General features: G+C 51.7%; 1 protein-coding gene across 9 annotated transcripts; it reads left to right on the forward strand.

Annotated features, from left to right (window-relative positions):
- Nucleotides 1-138: 138 nt before the first annotated feature.
- On the forward strand, nt 139-19,959 carry LOC111066433 (baculoviral IAP repeat-containing protein 6). 9 transcript variants are annotated; one of them, XM_022355039.2, is made up of 31 exons: nt 139-602; nt 1,462-1,772; nt 1,846-2,914; nt 2,980-3,771; nt 3,833-4,688; nt 4,758-4,978; nt 5,048-5,269; nt 5,404-5,736; nt 5,843-6,257; nt 6,337-6,767; nt 6,830-7,059; nt 7,117-8,711; nt 8,778-9,046; nt 9,107-9,294; nt 9,401-10,022; nt 10,261-10,332; nt 10,825-11,609; nt 11,677-11,935; nt 11,994-12,220; nt 12,293-12,410; nt 12,482-12,712; nt 12,788-12,972; nt 13,036-13,574; nt 13,634-14,097; nt 14,165-15,553; nt 15,699-15,965; nt 16,032-16,643; nt 16,710-17,547; nt 17,616-18,087; nt 18,151-18,579; nt 18,655-19,959. In XM_022355039.2, the coding sequence occupies exons 1-31, from the start codon at nt 395-397 to the stop codon at nt 19,180-19,182; spliced, it is 15,177 nt and encodes a 5,058-aa protein (XP_022210731.2). In that variant the 5' UTR covers nt 139-394; the 3' UTR covers nt 19,183-19,959. The 9 variants fall into 9 exon arrangements, with proteins under 9 accessions (XP_022210731.2, XP_022210729.2, XP_022210728.2 ...); XM_022355037.2 differs by having other exon boundaries at nt 9,113-9,294; nt 15,666-15,965; XM_022355036.2 differs by having other exon boundaries at nt 140-602; nt 15,666-15,965.
- Nucleotides 19,960-20,587: the final 628 nt, after the last annotated feature.

A 20,587-nucleotide genomic window follows, 5' to 3' on the forward strand; every position in this document is an offset into this window, starting at 1 on the left:
CGCTCGATGGCCAAATCGAAAGCACCTGAAACACATTAATTTTTCATTCCGCAATCAATTCGAATGTACGCGCCATACCAACGAGTCGAAATCCAACATCAACAACATGCAATAGCAGGCTCAGTGCTGTAAAACACACTGAACACATATATTATTTATTTGTTTGGCATAATTTTTGCGTTGGCAACACTTCTTTGATGTGTATGACAATTCGCAAGTGAGCGGTCACACTGCACACATCTGTCAGAAGTCAGAAGCGAAGAAGAAGAGAAGCGCAGCAGATTTGGTCCCAAGAGCAAAAGTAATTGTGAAAAATTCCAAAGTTGAAAACAAAAAACAGCCAAAGTGCGTGGCCAACAGCGGTTGCTCGCGTGCCAACAGTTACAGCAACAGCATGGCCACCGAGCAGCGTATTCTAAAGCAAGACGGTTACCTGGATGTGGGCGACAATAGCGGAGCACCCGCTCGTCCGTTTGAGATGCGCAACATCGTCTACCATCCGCAATTGAATGTACTGCTGTTGTTCGGCTGCAATAATGTTGTGAAGGTTCTGGATGTCAATTCTGGAGTTGTATTGCAGACCTACAAACTGAGTACAAATGGTAAGCGGCAGCAAAGAAAATAAAATAGCGCTACACATACCACCGCACAAACACGCAGAAATGCAAATGTCACTACAGTGCACACTTGCAAATCAGAACTAACACGAACACACACACACACACTGGGGGGGTAATTTCGCATGAAATATTTTCCTTCCTTCAATTAAAACTTTAACGAAATGCATTCAACTCTCTCTTAAATGTTGTGCTATTGGGTTTGTATTAGCGAGCGACCACAGTAGTGCATTTAGTAATTGCTTTGCACTTGTCTGTCCGTCTGTCTGTATGTCTGTGCGTGTACATTTTTGTGTGTGTACGCGTGTGGCATACATTTTTTATGCAGTTGGACGCAAGAAATCCCCGAATTATAATATGTCAAACCTTAAGATTTGGTAAATTCCTGATATTTACCACGCCTACCGCACAAACATGTATCAGCACTATTTTTTTTTTTTTTTTGTATAATTTGAGTCGCCTCTTTCCCTATCGCAATATGTTTATAGTTGCCATTTGAGTCTGGGCAGCAAGCAGCATGGGCATTGTTTTTGTTTAGCTTCTATTACGCAGTTACTGCGCGGCACACACACACACACCACACAAAACACCGAACCGACCCCCGCACCATCAGTTCCGTTCCCCCAGCCGGTGGCATCGAATAAAACACCGTCGCTGTTTTGCTCTATGCTTTATTAGTCATTTGCAATTTCCCCTATTTCCTCTCTATGGCGAAATCGAAGATGCTGACTGCGCATGGTGCAGTAATAGTGGTACGGGGGTGGGTCGTAGGTGCTTTGTTGCAAGTGCAGCAGGTTGATTTTAATGTTGATTCGGTTTCCATTTTCGTTTCGTTTACCGACAGGCGAGAGCGTCGTTCATGGTCGTTACATGCCCTTGCAAGATAAAATCTTGTTCTGGGATGGCCACAATGTGGGCTTGCGCGGCGACTACAACGGCGTCCTGCTGCTGGATACCATATTGCAGGCGCCAATTGGTCAGAACGACGACTACATTAAGCTGGAGATCATATTGTCCGAGGCTATCATCTTTCAGCACTGCATAAACGAACTGGAGAGCGAGGGGCTCGAGTGTCCCTGCGACATAAGCAACGAGCTCACCCAGAAGATAAACAAGGCCCAACTGAATGCCAAGAAGGGCATCAAGGCTCAGCGGGTAAGAATTGATTGTGCATTTTGCTCATTTATCGCTTTCTCACACTCACGCTTTCACACCTTTCACTTTGCAGTGGAATACAATATGTTTGGAGGTGCCGTATTCCAGCATGAAGCTGGTGGCCAACAACGTGGTCATCCTGCTTAAGCGTCTGGAGCGTCACATTCCCGTGCTGGCCATAGCATCCGCCATCAATGAGCGCCTCACAGACATGATGATGGGCTCACGGGTGCCCGATTTTGGTTGGAATTTCAGCAATTTTAAGCGCGTGCTCATGCACTCGGAGGCCGTGCGCCGCCAGACATTCGAGAAGTGGCCCCACATGGACTACAAGTGGGCGCTGCCAGATCAAATGGCACAGGCCGGCTTCTACCATCAGCCATCGTCCTCTGGCGAGGATCGTGCCATGTGCTTCACGTGCAACGTATGTCTAGTTTGCTGGGAGAAGACCGACGAGCCCTGGAGCGAGCATGAGCGCCATTCGCCCATCTGTCCGTTTGTCAAGGGCGAGTACACGCAGAATGTACCCCTGTCCATCACGTATGCCACCAGTCCGGCCCTGTCGGCACCCGGCCTCGGCTTCGACATCATCTCCAACAGCGACTATGCCAATGTGCTGTGCACCAGCTGCTCGCAGACGGGCGAGCTGAGCGTCTGGAGCATCGAGCGACATCTGAGGCTAATGTACAGCTTCCACGTGCCGACCCTGCTCAAGGATGTGTTCGAGGAGAGCTTCGAGTGGGCCCGCGTGACGGCCATCTGTGTTCTGCCCAATGCCCGAGCCCGCACCAAGGTCAACTATGTCTATTCCGCCGCCAACTATGGGGGCTCAAGCAGCGGCAGTGGTGGCGGCGGCTCACATGCTGGCTCCAATCAGACCAGCGGCAAATTTGGCAGCGTCAATGCCCAGCATATAACCTCCACATCAACGTTGCGTGCGGGCGTCGTGGGCTCCAAGATTGTGCTGGGCGTCAGTGTGCGCCAGAGCAGCGGCGAGGTGGCCCTGCGCATGGTGGTGCTGAATATTGTGGAGGTCGATCGCCAGAGCGAGACCTCGGCCTGTGTGAGCAACGACAGTGGGAGCGTCTCTAGCGTTGGGGGAAATCTCAAGAAGACCTCGTCACAGATTGTTACGGGTACCGGTAAGTATTCTGGATATATATCCTCGTATAGGATGCTGACGCAGATTCAATTTTCCATTTTACAGCCTCCTCGAGTGAAGCCAATGGCGGCGTGGGTGGAATCGTTACTCAAGAGTCAAAGGACGATGACAACAAGGCCATGACACCGTATGAGAAATTTGCCGATGGCTTCGACAGCAATGGCTTTGTGTCCGCTTTGATGACCTACAACAAGAACAACGGTGCCAGCCAGCATGCGGACGATGCCTCTGTGTTGTATGACTTTGATTTGTGCACACTGTCGCAGATATTGGACCATAATCTGGAGGATCCACTGGGCGGTCTGATGGTCACCTCGAATACCGTCAATGTGGGCAGTCTTCCTGCCATGGGCAATGACATGGACAAACTTGTCGACGATGCCGAGATGACACATCAGAATATCAACAACAACAACAACAATAACAACAATAATAACAACAACAACAATGATGGCAACTCTTTGGGCGGCAGCACAAACAACAACAATAACAACAACAACAATAATAATATAATGCTAAATGGAAGCAACAGCAGCAGCGACAAGCTGTCGGCCAGCGAGGAGATCGACTGTGTGGTGGAGAGCTGGACGAGCGTGAAGCGTATGAATGCACTGGATGGGGGAGCGGTAAGCGGCGAGAACGGTGCCGTGCCCAGTGCAGCCCATGAGATTGTGGAGATAGCCGAGATAATGCCTTCAACACCGAAATGCAATCAGCTGTTGGTTAAATTGCTGCGCACCAAGGCCCCAGAAACGGAGGGCAGCAAGATCATCATGGCCACCGTGGCCAAGGAGGATGAGGAGGAGGAACAGGAGACAGATGAATGCATGGATACGGGTAAGTTCATTTAATTCTTTAATTCAATTTTAATGTTACATTTTGTTCCACCTTTTGATAGACAACAATGCCGAGTGCAGTGTGGCCGCTCAGCTTTTACTCTTCGACTACGATGATACGCAGATATCGCATGACTATACCCTAGCCATGACCTTCAGTCGGGCCAAGTGTCCCAAGCAGCTGTGCGTCCTGCCCCACTTCAACACCTCGCCGGAGCACAAGGAGATTGGCGCCATTTGTGTGGTGTGTGCCGATGGCAGCGTTGAAATATACTCGCTGGCCGATTTCCAGACCACCACCGTGATCGAACAGGAGGGGGAACACTTTGAGTCCGTCGTCTACTGCCGCAACATGGACAGGCTGTGCTGTTGTTCTCGCCAAGGCGGTTTGCTCTTCTACTCGCTAAATGAGGGCGACAACGACTCCGGTGATGAACTGCTCGAACTGGAGGATGAGTGCAGCACAACCCTAACGCAGACGACGCAGGCAGGGGAATTGAGTGTCACAGACGGCACTGGTCGCACCTTGGCGATCGGTCACGAGCAGGACGGCAGGCTGTTGACCGTGAATGATAGCATTAGTGTGGATGTGGGCACTGAGGGCACGGGGGCATCCACATCAGGAGCAGCCGCCACACACCAAAGTGTGAACGTGCAGACATCACCGTCGGCCCAGTCGATGGGCTCGAGCAATGCAAATTTTCTAGCATTCAAAACCACCGACCTGACGCTCGATGACCTACGAGTGTTCCATGCCCTCACACAGTTCGATGACAAGCTGACCCTCTACTCGGCCGAAGTGCCCAGCTGCTGGAACGATCTGGGACAGGTGCAGAAGCAGCGCAAGCAATCCCAGAACATGCGCCATGGCGGCGATGAGCGTGACTATACGCGCACCTGGCGCCTGCACAACGATGCGTAAGTCTCCTAAGAATGCACATTCTGAGAACACTAAATGATATGCTTGCTTGTTGTTTTACTCTACAGCACCACTTGGGATGAGCATATCATTGAGCTGAATCTGGCACAGCCAGTGTCCCTGGGTCACATTGATCTGAAGTTCACGGTGTACCAGCAATGCTCCAATCCGGCGGCCATACAGGTCACCCTGCTCAAGCAGAATAACAATGGCTTTGGCTATCGCATGAAGGGACCCCATGCCAGCTACAAGCCGAACGTCATTGACGACAACATTGATCTCTCCTACAGTATGTGTCAAGATATTTCCCTCTGTCCCTCTCTATCTCTGACTGAATCTCTCTCTATTTATTTTGCAGTTGCCAATGAAAATCCCGTACTCAGCGAGGAATATCTACTGGCGCACAACGCAGAGGTACTGGCCGGTCCCATCGAGCTATCGTCCTGCATTGATGTATGCGATCAAGGAGGCACTGCCACGCTGACCTCACCGAAGCTATTCAAGACTCGTACACGCAACTTTTTGCTGCACATCAAGACGGTGGCGGATCCATCCAAAGAGGGGCAGACCAAGACAAGGGGTATGTACCCACTGTACTGCTGGAAATATTGCTTTGAGTCTGGAAAGATTGTTGTAGTTTTTGTGGGCCTGTGGCTTTTCTTTTTTTATGTTTGTGTTTCTCGTTTAAGCTTCGATTTTGCATAATTTTTACAGCATCCTCCCCACGACGGCACAAGCGCCGGCCCCATCATATAGAGGTGTTGGTTAATCGCCATAAATCAAATAATCACTCGAATCCAAATCCGAATCCGAATCCTCCTCCTCCCTCCCTGAGTGTGAGTCCAAGCCAAGCTCAACCCACTCAAGTCAAGAAAATCATTAACGCTGGCTATAGTATCATACATTTGAGCAAGGCAAAATTGAACTCTGCTGGTCCTGGTCAGCTTCCAATCCTTACGATTTCAAATCAAACATCGCCAGAGCCACCACCTCCAGCTGCAGTTGATCCATTTTCTGCTCCTTCTGCTGGGGTACTGAGTAGGGAAGGTATTTGTACATGCTCATTACAACCATTTAACAATAAATTGGGCGCTCTTGTTGCTCATACAGCAGACACTCATCCACTTCTTTCTCTCCACTCCCTCTCTCGTAGGCTGCGACTGGCTGCATGAGATCTCCATTAGTGTGAGGGCTGTCAAGTCGCAAAGTCGCATCGTAAATGCGAGAATGCAGCGCATTGCCATGCTGGAGAGCAATGGCCTAATGGAGCAGCTGCTGCGCATTGCTAGCGATTCGGGATCCACGCCGCTGACCAAGAATCTGGCCCTCGACATCCTCAATTGGATATGCTTCATACGGCTGAACCGCTTCCGTTCGCCGAAATCCGAGCGGATAAAGGATCAGATTAACAAGCAGACGGCAGCCAATATTCCCGATCTGCTGGCCCAGCAGTTCGAGTGCATTTCCCTAGCCGAGAAGCATATTGAGCAGCTGATGCGCAACTGCATCATCTACAGCGAGCGTAGCACGGCCCACAAGTGCTCCAAGCTGATAATAATGCTTACAGAGTGAGTGCTATACCCAGAGAGCATTATCTAAATACAAATTCTAAACTGTATCTATATATCTGTATCTGTATCTGCATAGGGGCGTGACCAATCTGCCCACGGAGTTGCAGCTCTTCACCACGCTGGACTACACCATTAAGGAGGCTATCACAAACACCTTCCACGAGCTGCCACGCGCACAGACCGGCAGTGTTGTGCGCTGGTACACCATGCTCACGTGCGCCACATCCACGGCCGAGTCGAACAACAGCATATCGGAGCAGGCCATCAATTTGCTCAAGGAAATTGCCGGCGAGATAGACAAGCGCTGGGATCCCTGCTGCGCATTGCTGAGCACACGCTTTGGCCTCTATGGCTTCCCATTCGAGCCGGAGATCTTTGATTTTGATTTCCCCAATCTCAATCGCGTTGGCACCAGCTCCTCTGTGGGCTCCCTGACGAATGTGATACGCAGCAGTTCGGCAATTCTGCCCGTAACGGCACTGGACATAAAGCGTTTGAGTTCGATTGGTAAGAGGCGAGAGATAATTGATTTTGATTTACGAGCTGAGTTGAGTCTTAAAATGTTGCAGATGGCGTCGACTTTCGGACGTTTCCCTATCTGATACGCGGCAAAAGCATCAGCAATCAGTTGCGCGGCCTACTGGAGGTGGTCCAATTGCATTTCAACTGTGTGCAAACATCGGAGGCCACTCGCATCGACAACATCGACAGTGTGGGTGGCGCAGCGGCCGCCAGTCTAGTTATTGACGATGTGCTGATACCCAAGCTGTTGGTGGCCAAGGACAAGAATGACGATGTGGTAAGGATTTCCTTCACATCACATAAATCTGTTTAATATGTTTCCATTGCTTGGCAGTTGAACGATCTGGTCAACGATGTGGAATCCATGGTGGAGGAAATCACGGACAAGGAGGGGAAGATCGACTTTGATTCGTTTGGCATGGTGAATGGCTTCAAGGATAAGTCCGTTTCGTCGCTCACCGATCTGGAGCATGCCCTCAAGGAGGAGGTTAAAAACCAGAAGGCCGCCATTATGGACAAGCTGAAGCTGTCACAGTTCCTGCCCACGCTCTCCCTGCTGGATAACTACATTCTCAAGAAGCAACAGCATGCCATGGATGCATCGAGCAAGCTGGATAACTGGGAAATGACACCGACATCCAAGGCTCAGTTGGCATTGGAGACCCTGAAGCCATTTGCTGGAATGTTGCCAATACAGGCAATGGCACAGGCAACAGCAGCAGACCCAGCAGCAGCAGCAACAGCACCGCCACAGCAACCAGGAGTCGGAACAGGGACTGGGGGAACTGGCGAAAGCACCGTCGTTCTCGATGATGCCGCCGAATGCGAAAAGATTATGGAAAATCTCAGCGCCAATCCGTGCCAGCCGATTGCCTGGCACAAACTGATCACGCCGCCGCCCAAACAAATGATCATCATCGATCGCATGCACTCTGGTGCGAGGCGGTTTGTGGTGCTGGACTTTGGCCAGCACATCCTGCTAACAGATGTGGTGATACCCTCCTGCGACGAGCTCACGTCCCTGACCATCGACATCTGGTGCTTTGACGAGGAGACGGACTGCACGCGTCTCGTCCAGGTGGCGGATATCCAGACCAAGACGTTGGTGTTAAGCGACATACAGCCGCCGCCGATCTGTCGCTTCATGAAGGTGACCATCATTGGGCGCATCGGGATGTCGTCCACCAAGTGCAAGGTGCCGCTGGGTCGCTTCTTTGGCCATCCCGTTGTGCTCGAGCACGACGGTTATGGGGATCAGTTGATGCGCTTCATCAAGCAGCCCACTCAGAATCTGCAGGCGCAGCTCAAGTCGCTCAACGCCCTGTACGAGGATGTGCACTGTCGCTACAGCTTGGCCAGCTCCAAGCTGATGGATGTCCTCGCGCCCATGCGCCACAGCGAGCTCTCCAACGTGGCCCATCTGCAGGCGTTCATCAACAAGCAGCGCGACGAGGAGCTCGGCCATCTGGACACCAGCAACAAGGTGGTGTCCCTCTACGACGAGTGCATGCTGCTCCAGTATCAAATCAATGTCATTAGGAATGTGGTGCTGCGCCTGGAGCGAGCCGTCAACCCCCATTTGGTGTGCACGCCACCGCCCGGAACGGGTCCGCTCACAGAGGAAACGCTGCGTGCTGCCTCGCAGGACAAACTGCGTGTCCTCAGCCTCACCTTGGTGGAGGTGCTGCTGCACTTTTCCATCGAGTATGGCATCAAGAACATCCTGCCCGTCTATCAGCGCTTCAATGCGGCCACAGCCAAGGCGCTGTTCAACTCCCTGGTGGTCTATGGCGATGCCCAGCTGCAGCTGGCCACCTGCTCCCTTCTGGTGGTCATGTGCTGCTTCCAGCCATGGTGGGGCGACTTTCTGGCCGACACCTTTTGTAGCCTCTTTTCCGCACAGAATTGCAAGGCCTTTCCCCAGGATCGGTGAGTACTGCTGCGCTCCCATCGTTGCCATTCCCTTGGGTCTAACTCTTCCCTCCTGTTCCACAGCATATTCTTTTTGCTCACGTATCTGGGACGCCGCAGCATTGCCATGGGTGCCTGTCGCTCGATTGTGATTGATGCCGTGCTCAAGACACTCCTTAAGCTGCTGGCCCCCATTTCGCCGCACTACAAATTCCAGTCGGAGCAGCCGAGCACCTCGGCCAGTGCCTCAGAGCGTAGCGCCACCATGGGCAGCACATCCGATCTGCAGCTGATCACCTGGCTGCTCCTCTTCCTCTCCGTGTGCCTGGACGACAATGAGCGCAAGGATAAATGTGAGTGAATGCAAGCGAAAACCAGAACCAGAACCAAAAGACTGATCAAACATTTTACAGCTGCAGCTCGATGGGATTTCATGAGCTGCGAAAGCGACTTCACCAAGTCAAGGCCCAGCAATGTGCCAAATAGCAAACAGTTGCGCTGCTTCAAGAAGCGCATCATCCAACAGAGCAAGTACTCCGTTCAGCCCTACACAGATTGGGGCAAGAAGATATACATGATTCAAAACGAGGTAATGACAAATGTAAGAAGCTGCAAGCAAGCAGATTGAATGGGGAGAAACCCCAGCTTAAACTCTACTCCTAATATATTCAGAATAATAATAATAATTGAATCATTCTTTATGATAGCATCCTGGCATATTTATGGAGCTGTCCACCAAAGCAAAGAGCAGTGGGGCCACCAAAACGACAACAACAGCCAGCAAGATCAATATGGCTGCGGCAAGCATGTTTATGTCGAGTGGCGGCGGCCTGCCAAGTGGCAGCAGCGCCACGAAGAGTGCGGCCACTTCCACGTCTTCGCCGAAGCATGCGGAAGGAGGTGCCGCTGGCGGCGAAACTGAGCGGGATAGTAACTTTGACAAAGGCCTGAAGACGCTGCGCATGGCGAACATTAAGGTCGTCATTCGTGGATTGTTTGCCCTGCTGCTTGAGATGGACTTTGACTGCAATATGGATCAGTTTCTGCTCACCTGCAAGGTGATTGCTCGCCTGGTGGCCGCCTGCCGCCCCTCAGTGCAGCTGTGCAAGATTGTGACCACTGCGCAGCTGGAGCAGCTCGTTCGGCTGGCCGTGTGGAACGATCAGCAGCAGCCGTGGGCTGTGCATGCCATTACATGTCTGCTGCAGGATCTGCTCGATGCGGACAAGCAGTACAGAGACAGCGATGTGACGCCCACCAACGATGCACCGCCACGGCCCATGGAGCCAGAGGTGCAGGAAGTGCGCGATATTTTCAGTGATTTCACATGTAAGCGAAAATTTTATTTAAATTCATAAATATTTATGGCATGCCACTCGTTGTGTGTGTTCACTGTGTTCCAAAATGTTCCCCGAATGTTGCATGTGTTACGCCCAACCCACCAGATACCCCCCAGCCCCACCCCTCCCAGTAGATATGTAGATCTCTCTCGGAATACATACATACAAATAGATGTAGATATATATTCTGCCAGAAGCAAGAATCAAAATATTTTTCATCTTTTTAGCATCGTCTTCCTCATGCTCCGAGGCACAGTTCGAGATGCTAATGCCGACAGCTCGAGAGTTTTATCAGGAGGGTAAACAAAAACCAAAGACAATTAATTAATTATTATGGCACGATCCACCTGGCACCTGGCATGGATTGGCATGACACCTTTAAATATAAATATATCATATATGGATATTCAGAGGAATGTTCTGCTGCCAGGTGGATAGATTTATATCCCAAGCCCACAAGCCCCCAACCCCAAACTCCATCCAAACAAAGACTAGACAATTACCAAGATGTTGCATAAGGCACCAAAAAGATGATCTATGTCGGCTTCGTTTGTTCGCAGCTGAGTCAGTCCACAGAATCCAATAACAATATGCAGTCTCTGTCGGTCTTTTTGGATGCAATCAATGTCTTGGTATTTTATAGTCTCTGATCCAACCCACAATCATAGTCCTGTTTTTTTATGTTTACCCCCGTATTATTGTTGAGTCTTTTGTTTATAATCCCTTTATCCATATCAATATATCTCTGCTCATCTTCTAATAATTAATGTGTGTGTGTGCGTGTGTTGCAGCTGTTAAATACAACTACTTGCCCTCCCTAATCGAATGCGATGATGCGGAATTTGATGATATGCTCAACGACATTGACATGATTGAGCGCACAAAGCCTGTGACCAAGAAGGAGAGCAATGCCCTCTGCAAGAACACCTTCAACTTCTTCTGCAAGTCCATTTCGGTGGCATTGGACTCACGCCTGGATGTGGGCTTGGAGCTGCATGTGGAAACGCAGCTGCGCCGCCTCACCAATCGCACCTCGTTGGATCTGTACGCCTCCCTGCCGCAAGTGCTGACCAATGAGTTTGTTTCGCCACCGCCCGAGGCGGCACCCTGGCCAGAGTATTTGACACAGCTGTGGTCCGGCTCGGAGTACAATGGCCGCAACACCTATGTGATGTTCAAGAACGTCTTCGACTCGATACTGGCCGATCTGCACTACGAGGACACGTGGGTGCATCTGGAGCAGGTGCTGCAGATGTGGCTAACGCTCAACTGCGAGCTGGCCGAGAAGCCCTACACCACGGGCATCTCCCAGACGGACGTGCCCAAGATACCGTTTGGGGCCAATGCGGTCCAAGGACTTCTGCTGGCCCTGGCTTGGCACAATGACATCAAACTGCGCACCTGGTGCCTGGGCTTCCAGTGTCTGCTGCTCGCCTGCAACTCCCAGCCCATTGGCGATGATGCCGACTGCACGCGAATCAATGAGGTGATTGTGAACGATGAGAACTTTGAGAAGATGCTGCTGCGTTTCTTCTCCGGCTACGGCATGAGCTCATCCATAATCACGAATCGCTGTGTATGTACCTCTGCGTCTACCTCTTAGCCAATATCATTATTTATCCTACTCCTCATCCTCCTGTTAGGCTGGACCCACCATCTGCAAGCATCTGCATGAGCTGCTGCTCTGGCTGCATGGCAAGACCGAGAGCAGTGGCATTCCCTGCAAGCGCCAGCTTAAGGATATTCTGCTACATGTTGTACTGCAGCTGGTGCAGCCTGGAGGAGCCATTAGCAATCAGCAGGGACCCATAGATGCACAGAATCAGCTGGTGCGCGACCTGCTCATGATGCCCAACGACAAGGGAGATCTCAACATAGCCCTCAAGATCACCGAAAGTGTTTGTGAGTGTCTCTAAAAGAGTTTCTCTTTACCTTTCTCATCAAATTTGTTGGCTTGCAGCTTTCCTGGTGTTCAACAACATTTCCAATGGCGAGAAACTGCAGTGCCAGCGTGGCAGTGAGACGGGCAACAATCCGGGCAACAACTTTAGCAATCTGTTTGCCAATGTCCTGGGCTCAGACAATCCCATCAAGCAGAATTCCACGATATGCGACAACTCGCTGATCATAAATCTGCTACGATTATCCACGCACATGGTGCTCACAGAGATGCCCAGGCAACCAAGCGTAAGTGTCCCGTTCTGCTCTCTCGAAGGCAATATTCATTTCCGATTCATTTCCGAATGTTTGTCGCTGCAGGAGGTAACCATTCCGGAGGAGGAAGAGCTCTCCAATGAAAGCCAGACGGATGAAACCAAGGCAGAGCAACTGAATACGGAAGGGCATCGCAGCAAGGTGCCCTGCATAGCCGATTGGGGTAGGATTTTGCACTTTTATCACTTTCCGCAAAACTCCTTTATTCGATTTCGATATTCCTTTCGATTTTAGTCCTGCGTCAATTCCCTACGATGAAGCGACTCTTTGGCACGCTCTCCCAGTGCTCCACGAGTACGTTCTCGATGATGACCTCTGGTGGCTTTCTGCTGCTCAAATCGAACACGGTACTGGATGATCCCCAGACAATTGCCGATGCCGTCTTCAGCCTGATGATAACACTCAGCGACAAGGCCTCCAATCCACGACTAGTAGTAGCCCCCATCTGCCAATATCTCGCAGAGAGTAAGCTTTTGTTGTCTGCCAGCCAAGTTGAACCTCTAATGATCTTTCTTCCTTCCCATCGCTTTATATTTATAGCCACCATTCAGCGAAATGCAACGCTGCCGCGGCTGCCGCTATCGGAGCCCTTCCTGTGGTACATATCCAAGGTGCTGGAGGTAACGGCAGCCGTGCAGACCTTCACCCAGCTGGGGGGCATACACATTATCTGCCACAATTTGGTGCGGCTCAACAAGACGATAATCAACATGCAGCCAGGATTGGTAAGTATCTTTCATTTGGCTTTTCGCCTCCAGCCAGTAATGAGTAGTGCACCCTTTCTATAGATCTCGCTGATTATGCAGCACATGACGCGCAATACACGCCTCAAGCTGAACACCCACATGGCCGCCAGCAGTGCCTGCAAGAAGACCACCACCAGCACGGGCGCCACATCGGCGCCTGCCACCCAGCATCCACAGCGCAGCGGTGCCCAGTACGATGGTCTCATCAATTTTGCCCCCTTCTCGCACATCGTGTCCGAGAATGATGCGGCCCAAAGTGCCGAGGTGCTCATATCAAATCCCAATGCGACGCATCGGCGTCCGCGTTCCCCGGCCTGGAGCTACATGTTCTATCCGAATGAGACGCACGTTGACCTGACCATCACGCTGCCCACGGCGATTCTGCTGAAGGAAGTGCAGCTGGTGCCGCACACCTCCAATCTGGCCTCCTGCCCCTCCGCAGTGGCCCTCGAACTGTCGCGAGACTATGGCGTGGGCTCCATTCCAATTGGTGCGCCCATGGCCACCACGGGACTCACCTGCATCCGGCTCAAGTTGTCCAAGGCGGAGGTGGCCACCAGCATTGTGATCAGGCTGTACAAGTGAGTAGAGGAGAACAACAGCTAAACAGCTGGAACATGGATTGATTATTGCTTTGCAGACCCAAGGATTGTGGGAATGTGGGTCTGGTGCAGATTGCCGTGCTCGGCCAGACAATATTCGGAAATCGCATGCAGGGTCTGCGCTCGCAGGGTCCGTTCATGGACTCACTGGCGTCGTGCTCGTCGCCGCTGCAAACGGCAGCCATGTCCACCATAGATGCCGATGCCATGCCGGAGGATGATGCATTTGCCAAGACCAGCATCGGCTGGGTGCGCATCCTGTCGCGATGCTTCCATGTGGCTGCCCTGCAGCCCGATACCAAGCTGGCCGACCTGATTGCCGCCTATCCGGCTGCCTATCCCGGCTTCCTGGAGGCCTGCTGCTCGCTGCTGAACATCATGCCAATGATACCGAGCCTGGCCCAGCAGCATCTGGAGACTATACTGCTCAAGCTGGGCGCCTACAATCACGAGCTCAGTCTGCAGCTGCTGCGAACGCTGCTGTGGCACACCACGCCCCAGGGTGAGTCTCTCTATCACTGCATTCATTGACCATTGACTTATCCTCTAACAAAATCTTTCTGTGACAGTCTTTAAGCTCTCCAGCGATGCTGTGTGCGATCTCATCCACGAGGTGGTCACTGGCTCCGCGGAGCATTTGCTGGACAAGCTGCGCGTGCTCATCGACTGGATTATGCAGCTGCACGACAACTACAGCAAGCAGGCGCGCTGCAATAATCCTCAGAGTGGGTTCGTCAAGGTCATTGCCTCGATCCTGTGGCGGGTGCAGCTCCAGTATCAGCTGCCAGAGCTGCCGCAGCTTGTGTCCTCGTCGCTGTTTGAGACCTGCTTCGAATGGGTGTCTGTCCTGGAGCAAGATGAGCCCCTCAAGAGCAGCTTCGATTCGCTGCTCTGTGCGTTGTGTTTCATCAAGCCGGAGCTGTTCAATCAGCTGCTGGTGAAGCTGGGAGTGAAGCTGGAGCCGCCAGCTCGTGGCCAGACCGACGACAGCAAGGTGCAGAGCGGCAGCGCCTGGTTCCGTCGCGAGGGCAGTGAGAATCTCACGGTTCTCCTCGAACGTCCCACATTCCTGAAAACTCTGGCCCTCGCCTGCCAGTCCCCGGCGGCTGTCTATCAAATGCTGGACTCTGGACTGCCCAAGCTGCTGGCCCACGCCGTCTACGAGTACTGCACTCACCTGCTGGCGGGCTTGGAGCAGCAAGAAGCTCCTCCCTCAGCTTCAGCTACAGCTCCAGCTCCAGCTGAGGCAGCGGCACCAACTGATGGCCAGCAGGGCTCGTCTCTTACCGACTTTGACAAGGCGGAGGCGCCCCCAGGTGCCAACCACAACAGCCCCCCCAACACTCCGCTGCTGAGCAGCTCGGTTGTGCCCAAAGTGCTGGACTTCTTTGCCGAGTGCTGCGCGGAGGGACCCATGCGCAACTGGCTGGGTACGATGCAGGGCTCCGTGTTCTGGAAGCCGCTGCTGCAGCTCCTGTGCCACACGCACTCGTCGCAGTTCAGCAAGACGCTGCCCATGCAGCAGTCGTTCATTCGCCTGGAGCGCTCCACCATCAACTTCCTGACGCGCGTGAGTGCCTGCCATCCCGAGAACCAGGAAGTGCTCACCTCCCTCCTCATCGGAGCCATCATCTGCAAGCCGCTGCGGTCTGTGCACGGCACTCGCCCGACCATTTCCGGCTTCACGCGGCAGCTGGTGTTGCAGCTGCTGCTGGAGAACGAGCACATCACCGTCGCCGTTCGCAGCCAGCATCCGCTGCAGCGGCGGGATACTCTGTCCACCATCATGGGTGGTGGTGGCGGTGGTGGGGCTGCGGCTTCGAACTGCGGCACCAGCACCAGCCTGCCGGTGGCGGCAGTCAACAATCATCCGGCCAAGCGCAGCAGTGCCCACGACATGCTCTTCAATGTGACCACGAGCACGACCTGCCAGGAGATTCTCATGAATTGCGTTAGTGGTGAGTCCACTCGTCCTTCTGGCCCTGTAACTGGAATCTCTTTTATGTTTTGTGCATTTGATTACTTAATTTGATTTTTATTTATTTATGGCACCTCCCTCCCACCCTCTAGTGTATAGTAACTTAGTGTACAAACCACCAACAGATCCGCGCGCTGGCGAGCCCTCCGGCAGTGGCACAGCAGGTACCACAGTTGCCGCGGGAGCTGGTGGCAAATTCATCAATCCCAAGCAGGACAAGAACTGGGACAAGAATTGCTACATCAACCTGAGCAATGTGGATCTGAGCAGCCTCGAGTTCCTGAGCGTGGGTGCCGCTGTGGCGGCCAAGGACAAACGCATCAAGGATGCCAAGAACATACTGGCCGCCGTTAACAAGGACAAAGAGACGCAGACAACCAACGCGGCTGCCAGTAAGTCACCAAATCGGTTTACCACCTTACCAACGACCTTATTATGGTTTATGCTACCTTTTTTAGATGTATTCAATGTCGAAGAGTTTCTGCTGCCATCGAATGTGGCCAAGAAAAATCAGCTGGTCGTTCCGGACTATCCCAATGTAGTGCTCTCTGGTGATGCCACAATCTCTCAGGTGCTGGCCACACTGGAGGCTGCCGGCCACTCGCTGGCCATACCGTGTCTGACCCTGGATCTGGTGCCCCTGCCGCACGGAGACGAGACCATCGATGACAAGAAGACAAAGGCAGCCTGCACAGAGCCGCTGCCATCGCCGCTGCAACGCTTCTCCAGCAATGGTGGCCTCTCCCTGTTGGCCCACTATCTGCCCACGGTGTATCCGGAGCACTCGGGTCGCAAGACCGTAATGGTGGTCACTGAAAAGGAAAAGAGTCCACCGCTAGCGGACTGGGTGAAGCTGGAGCCAAACGATGAGATATACGAGGATCTGGAGGACACCATTTGCGAGCCAGTGGCCAAGCAGACGCCCGTCAGCTCAGTGCCACAACATTCGCTGGCCGCCTTTGGACTGTTCCTTCGTTTACCTGCCTACTCGGAGGTTCTGCTGAGGGACAAGTTGCGGGCCCAGTGCCTGCTGCGTTTGGTGTTGGGTGTTACAGGCGACGGCGAGGGCAGTGAGTATTATTTGAATCAAAGAAATATCTCGGAAGGTTATGGCATTTTCTCTCTCTCTCTCCTAGATGACATCTACAGCCTCTCGTTGGCGCCATCGCTGCCCACGCTGCCCTTTGAGGTCTTCCGCCAGCTGCTCGACACTGTGCCGTTGTCTACCGATGATGGAATGCTGCTCCGCCGCGTGGTCATCGAGGTGGGGGCCATGCATCTCGTGCTCAATTGTCTGGGCATCTTTTCGCATCAGTCGCACAACAACAGGATTGGAGCACCGATCAACCAGCCCTCACCCAGTGGCAGTGGCAGTGCCAGTGTAGGTGGCACAACCACAACAACAACCACAAATGGAACTGCCGCTGGAACCAAGAGCAGTGCAGGGGATGAGCCCACGCCCAGTGGAACCTCGGATGACAAGAGCCACATGTATTGGGCCAAGGGAACGGGCTTCGGCACTGGCTCCACCACACAATCGTGGAACGTGGAGCAGGCGCTGCTGCGGCAGAAGAGCGAGGAGGAGCATGTCACCGTGCTGCTGCTCGTGCTGGCCAGCTACATCAATCCGGGCGACTGCATACCCAGCGACATGTGCGGCGAGGACATACTCGCCTATCACGATGTGCGGGACGTGACCGGGGAGCTGCCTGTCCTCTTCCAGACCCTGCTGCAGCAGTCCTGTCTGATTCCCGCCCTGAGCTCGTATCTGCGCAATGATTCCGTGCTGGACATAACTCGACACATTCCCCTGTATCGTGCCATACTGAAGCTGTTGCGTGCCCTCTCGCTGTCCAAGTCTCTCGTGTCGCTACTCCAGCCGGCGCCCAGCGCCTGCGGCGAAAGCACACCACCCATCGCGGAGCTGCTGACGAACATGAAGACCTGTGTGGACACCTATGCCAAGCGTTTAAAGTGAGTAAAAAAAACCATAGATCAATGCCCAATCGGATTACCTTACCTAATCCTTATTGCCACTGCAGAGTCAACAAGAAGTCGAACATCAAGGGTCAGACCCAACCATTGACATTCAACATTGATGATGGCGATGACGAGGGACTGGCGCTGCTCATACCGGACATACAGGAGACGAGTGTGCTGGTGCAGAAGACCACCGATGCCGATGCTCTGATCAACATGCAGAGCAGCAGCGTGGATGGCAGCGGCCAGCTGGAACGTCCCCTCAGCAAGTCGATCGAACAGCGCTATCTGGAGATGATGAAGAAGCGGCAGTTCGACACGTTCGACATGATTGTGGAGTCGGAGAACAACAGCTTTCGGTTCGTGGTGTCGCATCATTTTGAGAAAATGGTGCGACTGGCGGGCGATCGCTATCATCCGTCGCGTGTGAAGCGGCTGGCCCAAGAAGCGGTCACACTGTCCACTAGCCTGCCTCTGAGCTATAGTAGCTCTGTATTTGTGCGCTGTGATACTGACAGATTGGATGTCATGAAGGTAAGAAGAGCATTCCCCTCCCCTCAACCAGAAAATACTCATTACGATAATGTATCTGTGTAGGTGCTAATAACTGGGCCATCGGACACACCGTATGCCAATGGATGCTTCGAGTTCGATGTCTTCTTTCCGCCAGACTATCCCAATCTGCCCATGCTCATCAATTTGGAGACGACTGGCCGCCATTCGGTGCGCTTCAATCCCAATCTCTACAACGATGGCAAAGTTTGTCTGTCTGTGCTGAACACCTGGCATGGCCGTCCCGAGGAGAAGTGGAATGCGCAGACCTCGAGTTTCCTGCAGGTGCTCGTCTCCATTCAATCGCTGATCCTTGTCCCAGAGCCGTACTTCAATGAGCCCGGCTTTGAGCGCAGTCGTGGGACGCCTAGTGGCACCAACTCGTCGCGGGAGTACAATAGCAACATCTATCAGGCCTGCGTACGCTGGGCCATGCTCGAACAGATACGCAATCCGAGTCCCTGTTTCAAAGACGTAAGCTCTCATTCTCTCTCTCTCTCTGTATGTGCAATGCTGTAATCTCTTTTCCTAACCGAACTCATTTGACAGGTCATACACAAACATTTCTGGATGAAGCGCGAGGAGGTCTGCACACAGATCGAGGGCTGGATTGAGGAGCTCAGTAAGCCGCAGTATACAGAGCGGGCCAGCCGCACCATATCGTTCAACTCGATGGTTCTGCGTCGACATTATCGTCATTTGCGCGAGGAGCTGGCCAAGTTGAAGCCGCCACGAGGACTGGAGGATCTGGATGCACCATTCAATCCTGTTGCCACGCTGCCCCCAATGGATGTATCCACGGCGCCAGTTGTCCCAGCCACAGCAAATGCCCAGGTGGGAACGGATGATCCTATAGTTCCGGAACTGAATCTACTGACGGATGATGGGGACGACAGCGACAATGGGCCTTGCATCCTGGATCCAGTATCTGGCGTCCTCAAGGGCGTCGAGGAGGTGGTTGAAATTTTGAGTGATACCGAGAACGAGAGCAGTGCGTGGCAGGAGAAGGAAGAGGAGGAGGAGGAAGGCGATGCCGACGCTGACGGCGATGCCGATGGCGATGGCGAGGAAGAATAAGATCAGCTGCCCAATGGAAATGATAGTGATGCCCTAGGTTATGGCATTTCCCCTGCAGCTGTGTCTCCTGCCCCACCTCTGACCTTTTTGGCCCTGACTGCCACTGCTCAGACACTGGACACCTTTATTTAAACACTATAATTTTTGTTTTACGCCATTAGTTGTTTTATTTGTAAGAGAGAGACTGCAACAGAACTTGGTGTGCTTTACTTAAAGGAACCGTAATGATTAATGTTAAAAGAAGAAAAACAAACCTATGATAATGATCTTCAAGAATAAGCAGCAGATACACTTGCATCCCCACACACATCGCCACACACTCGTGCACACATACAAATGCAGAAGACACTCCCCTTGGAAATACCAGGGACTTGCGATTTCAATAGAATATATATTCCTCTCCACGCCACTCCACTCCACTCTGCATATACCTTTGTATCGGAGAATAATGTACCGAATACACTGTACTTTTTATAAATGCTTATACTACAATACACAAACAGTTCTATCCAATTCTAGAAGAATATTCACCGGTGTGTTATAGTAGAATATAGAAGGACCCTGCGTGCGACTTGCATTGAGAATAATATCAGCACCCTCTGACAGCACACACACAACACACAAGAAAAACCACCAAACCAAAATTAAATTAATGTGTATTAAACTATGTATGTATGTGCGTAGTGATTTAGTTAAATATTTACAGATGAAGAATGTAAACGTTATTTTTCCGATTGAAATAAAACGCAGATTCAATTTTGTTTCCCCCAAAAAATATATAAAGCAAATAATCTTGTTTAATCTCTGCATTGGTATCAATGTAATAAAGCTGATGCATATGCATACACTTTTCCAGAAGATTCCCCTTCGGCTGAATTTTGTATACAACGGAGCGGTGCAGCGCCAACAGCTCAAAGTATCTAAAAGTATGCCATACAATTTGTATGTCAACATTTGTATACACTTAAGTAGGGTATTATTGAATTGGTCATATGTGTGTAACGCAACAAAGGGGAATAATGTGCTACATATAAGTGCGCTATGTACATATATATAATTTTAAGCAGCATGGATTAGGCCATTCAGTCTGGCTGATTGTCTTTCCATTTTTTATTGCTCAATTTCTCAATCTTTCAGTTTTGGACCTACTCGTATCTCAACAATATCGACCACCATATCATATAGTTGCCATAGTTTGATGATGATCTTAAGAACTGTTTTTTTTTGTATCAATTATTTACATTTGTGCAGCTACATTTTTGTACATAACTCACAAGGATTTGGGTGACATATACTGGAGTAAATAAAATTAAAAATTATACCCTTTAGAGCAAAAAGGGGCAACAGTGGTTCGACTTTGGACATAAGCTACAGACATGGCCAAATAGTTGAAAGTGAGAACGAA

The sequence above is a fragment of the Drosophila obscura genome, unplaced genomic scaffold, assembly GCF_018151105.1.
Source record: "Drosophila obscura isolate BZ-5 IFL unplaced genomic scaffold, ASM1815110v1 contig_150, whole genome shotgun sequence".
NCBI lineage: Eukaryota > Metazoa > Arthropoda > Insecta > Diptera > Drosophilidae > Drosophila > Drosophila obscura.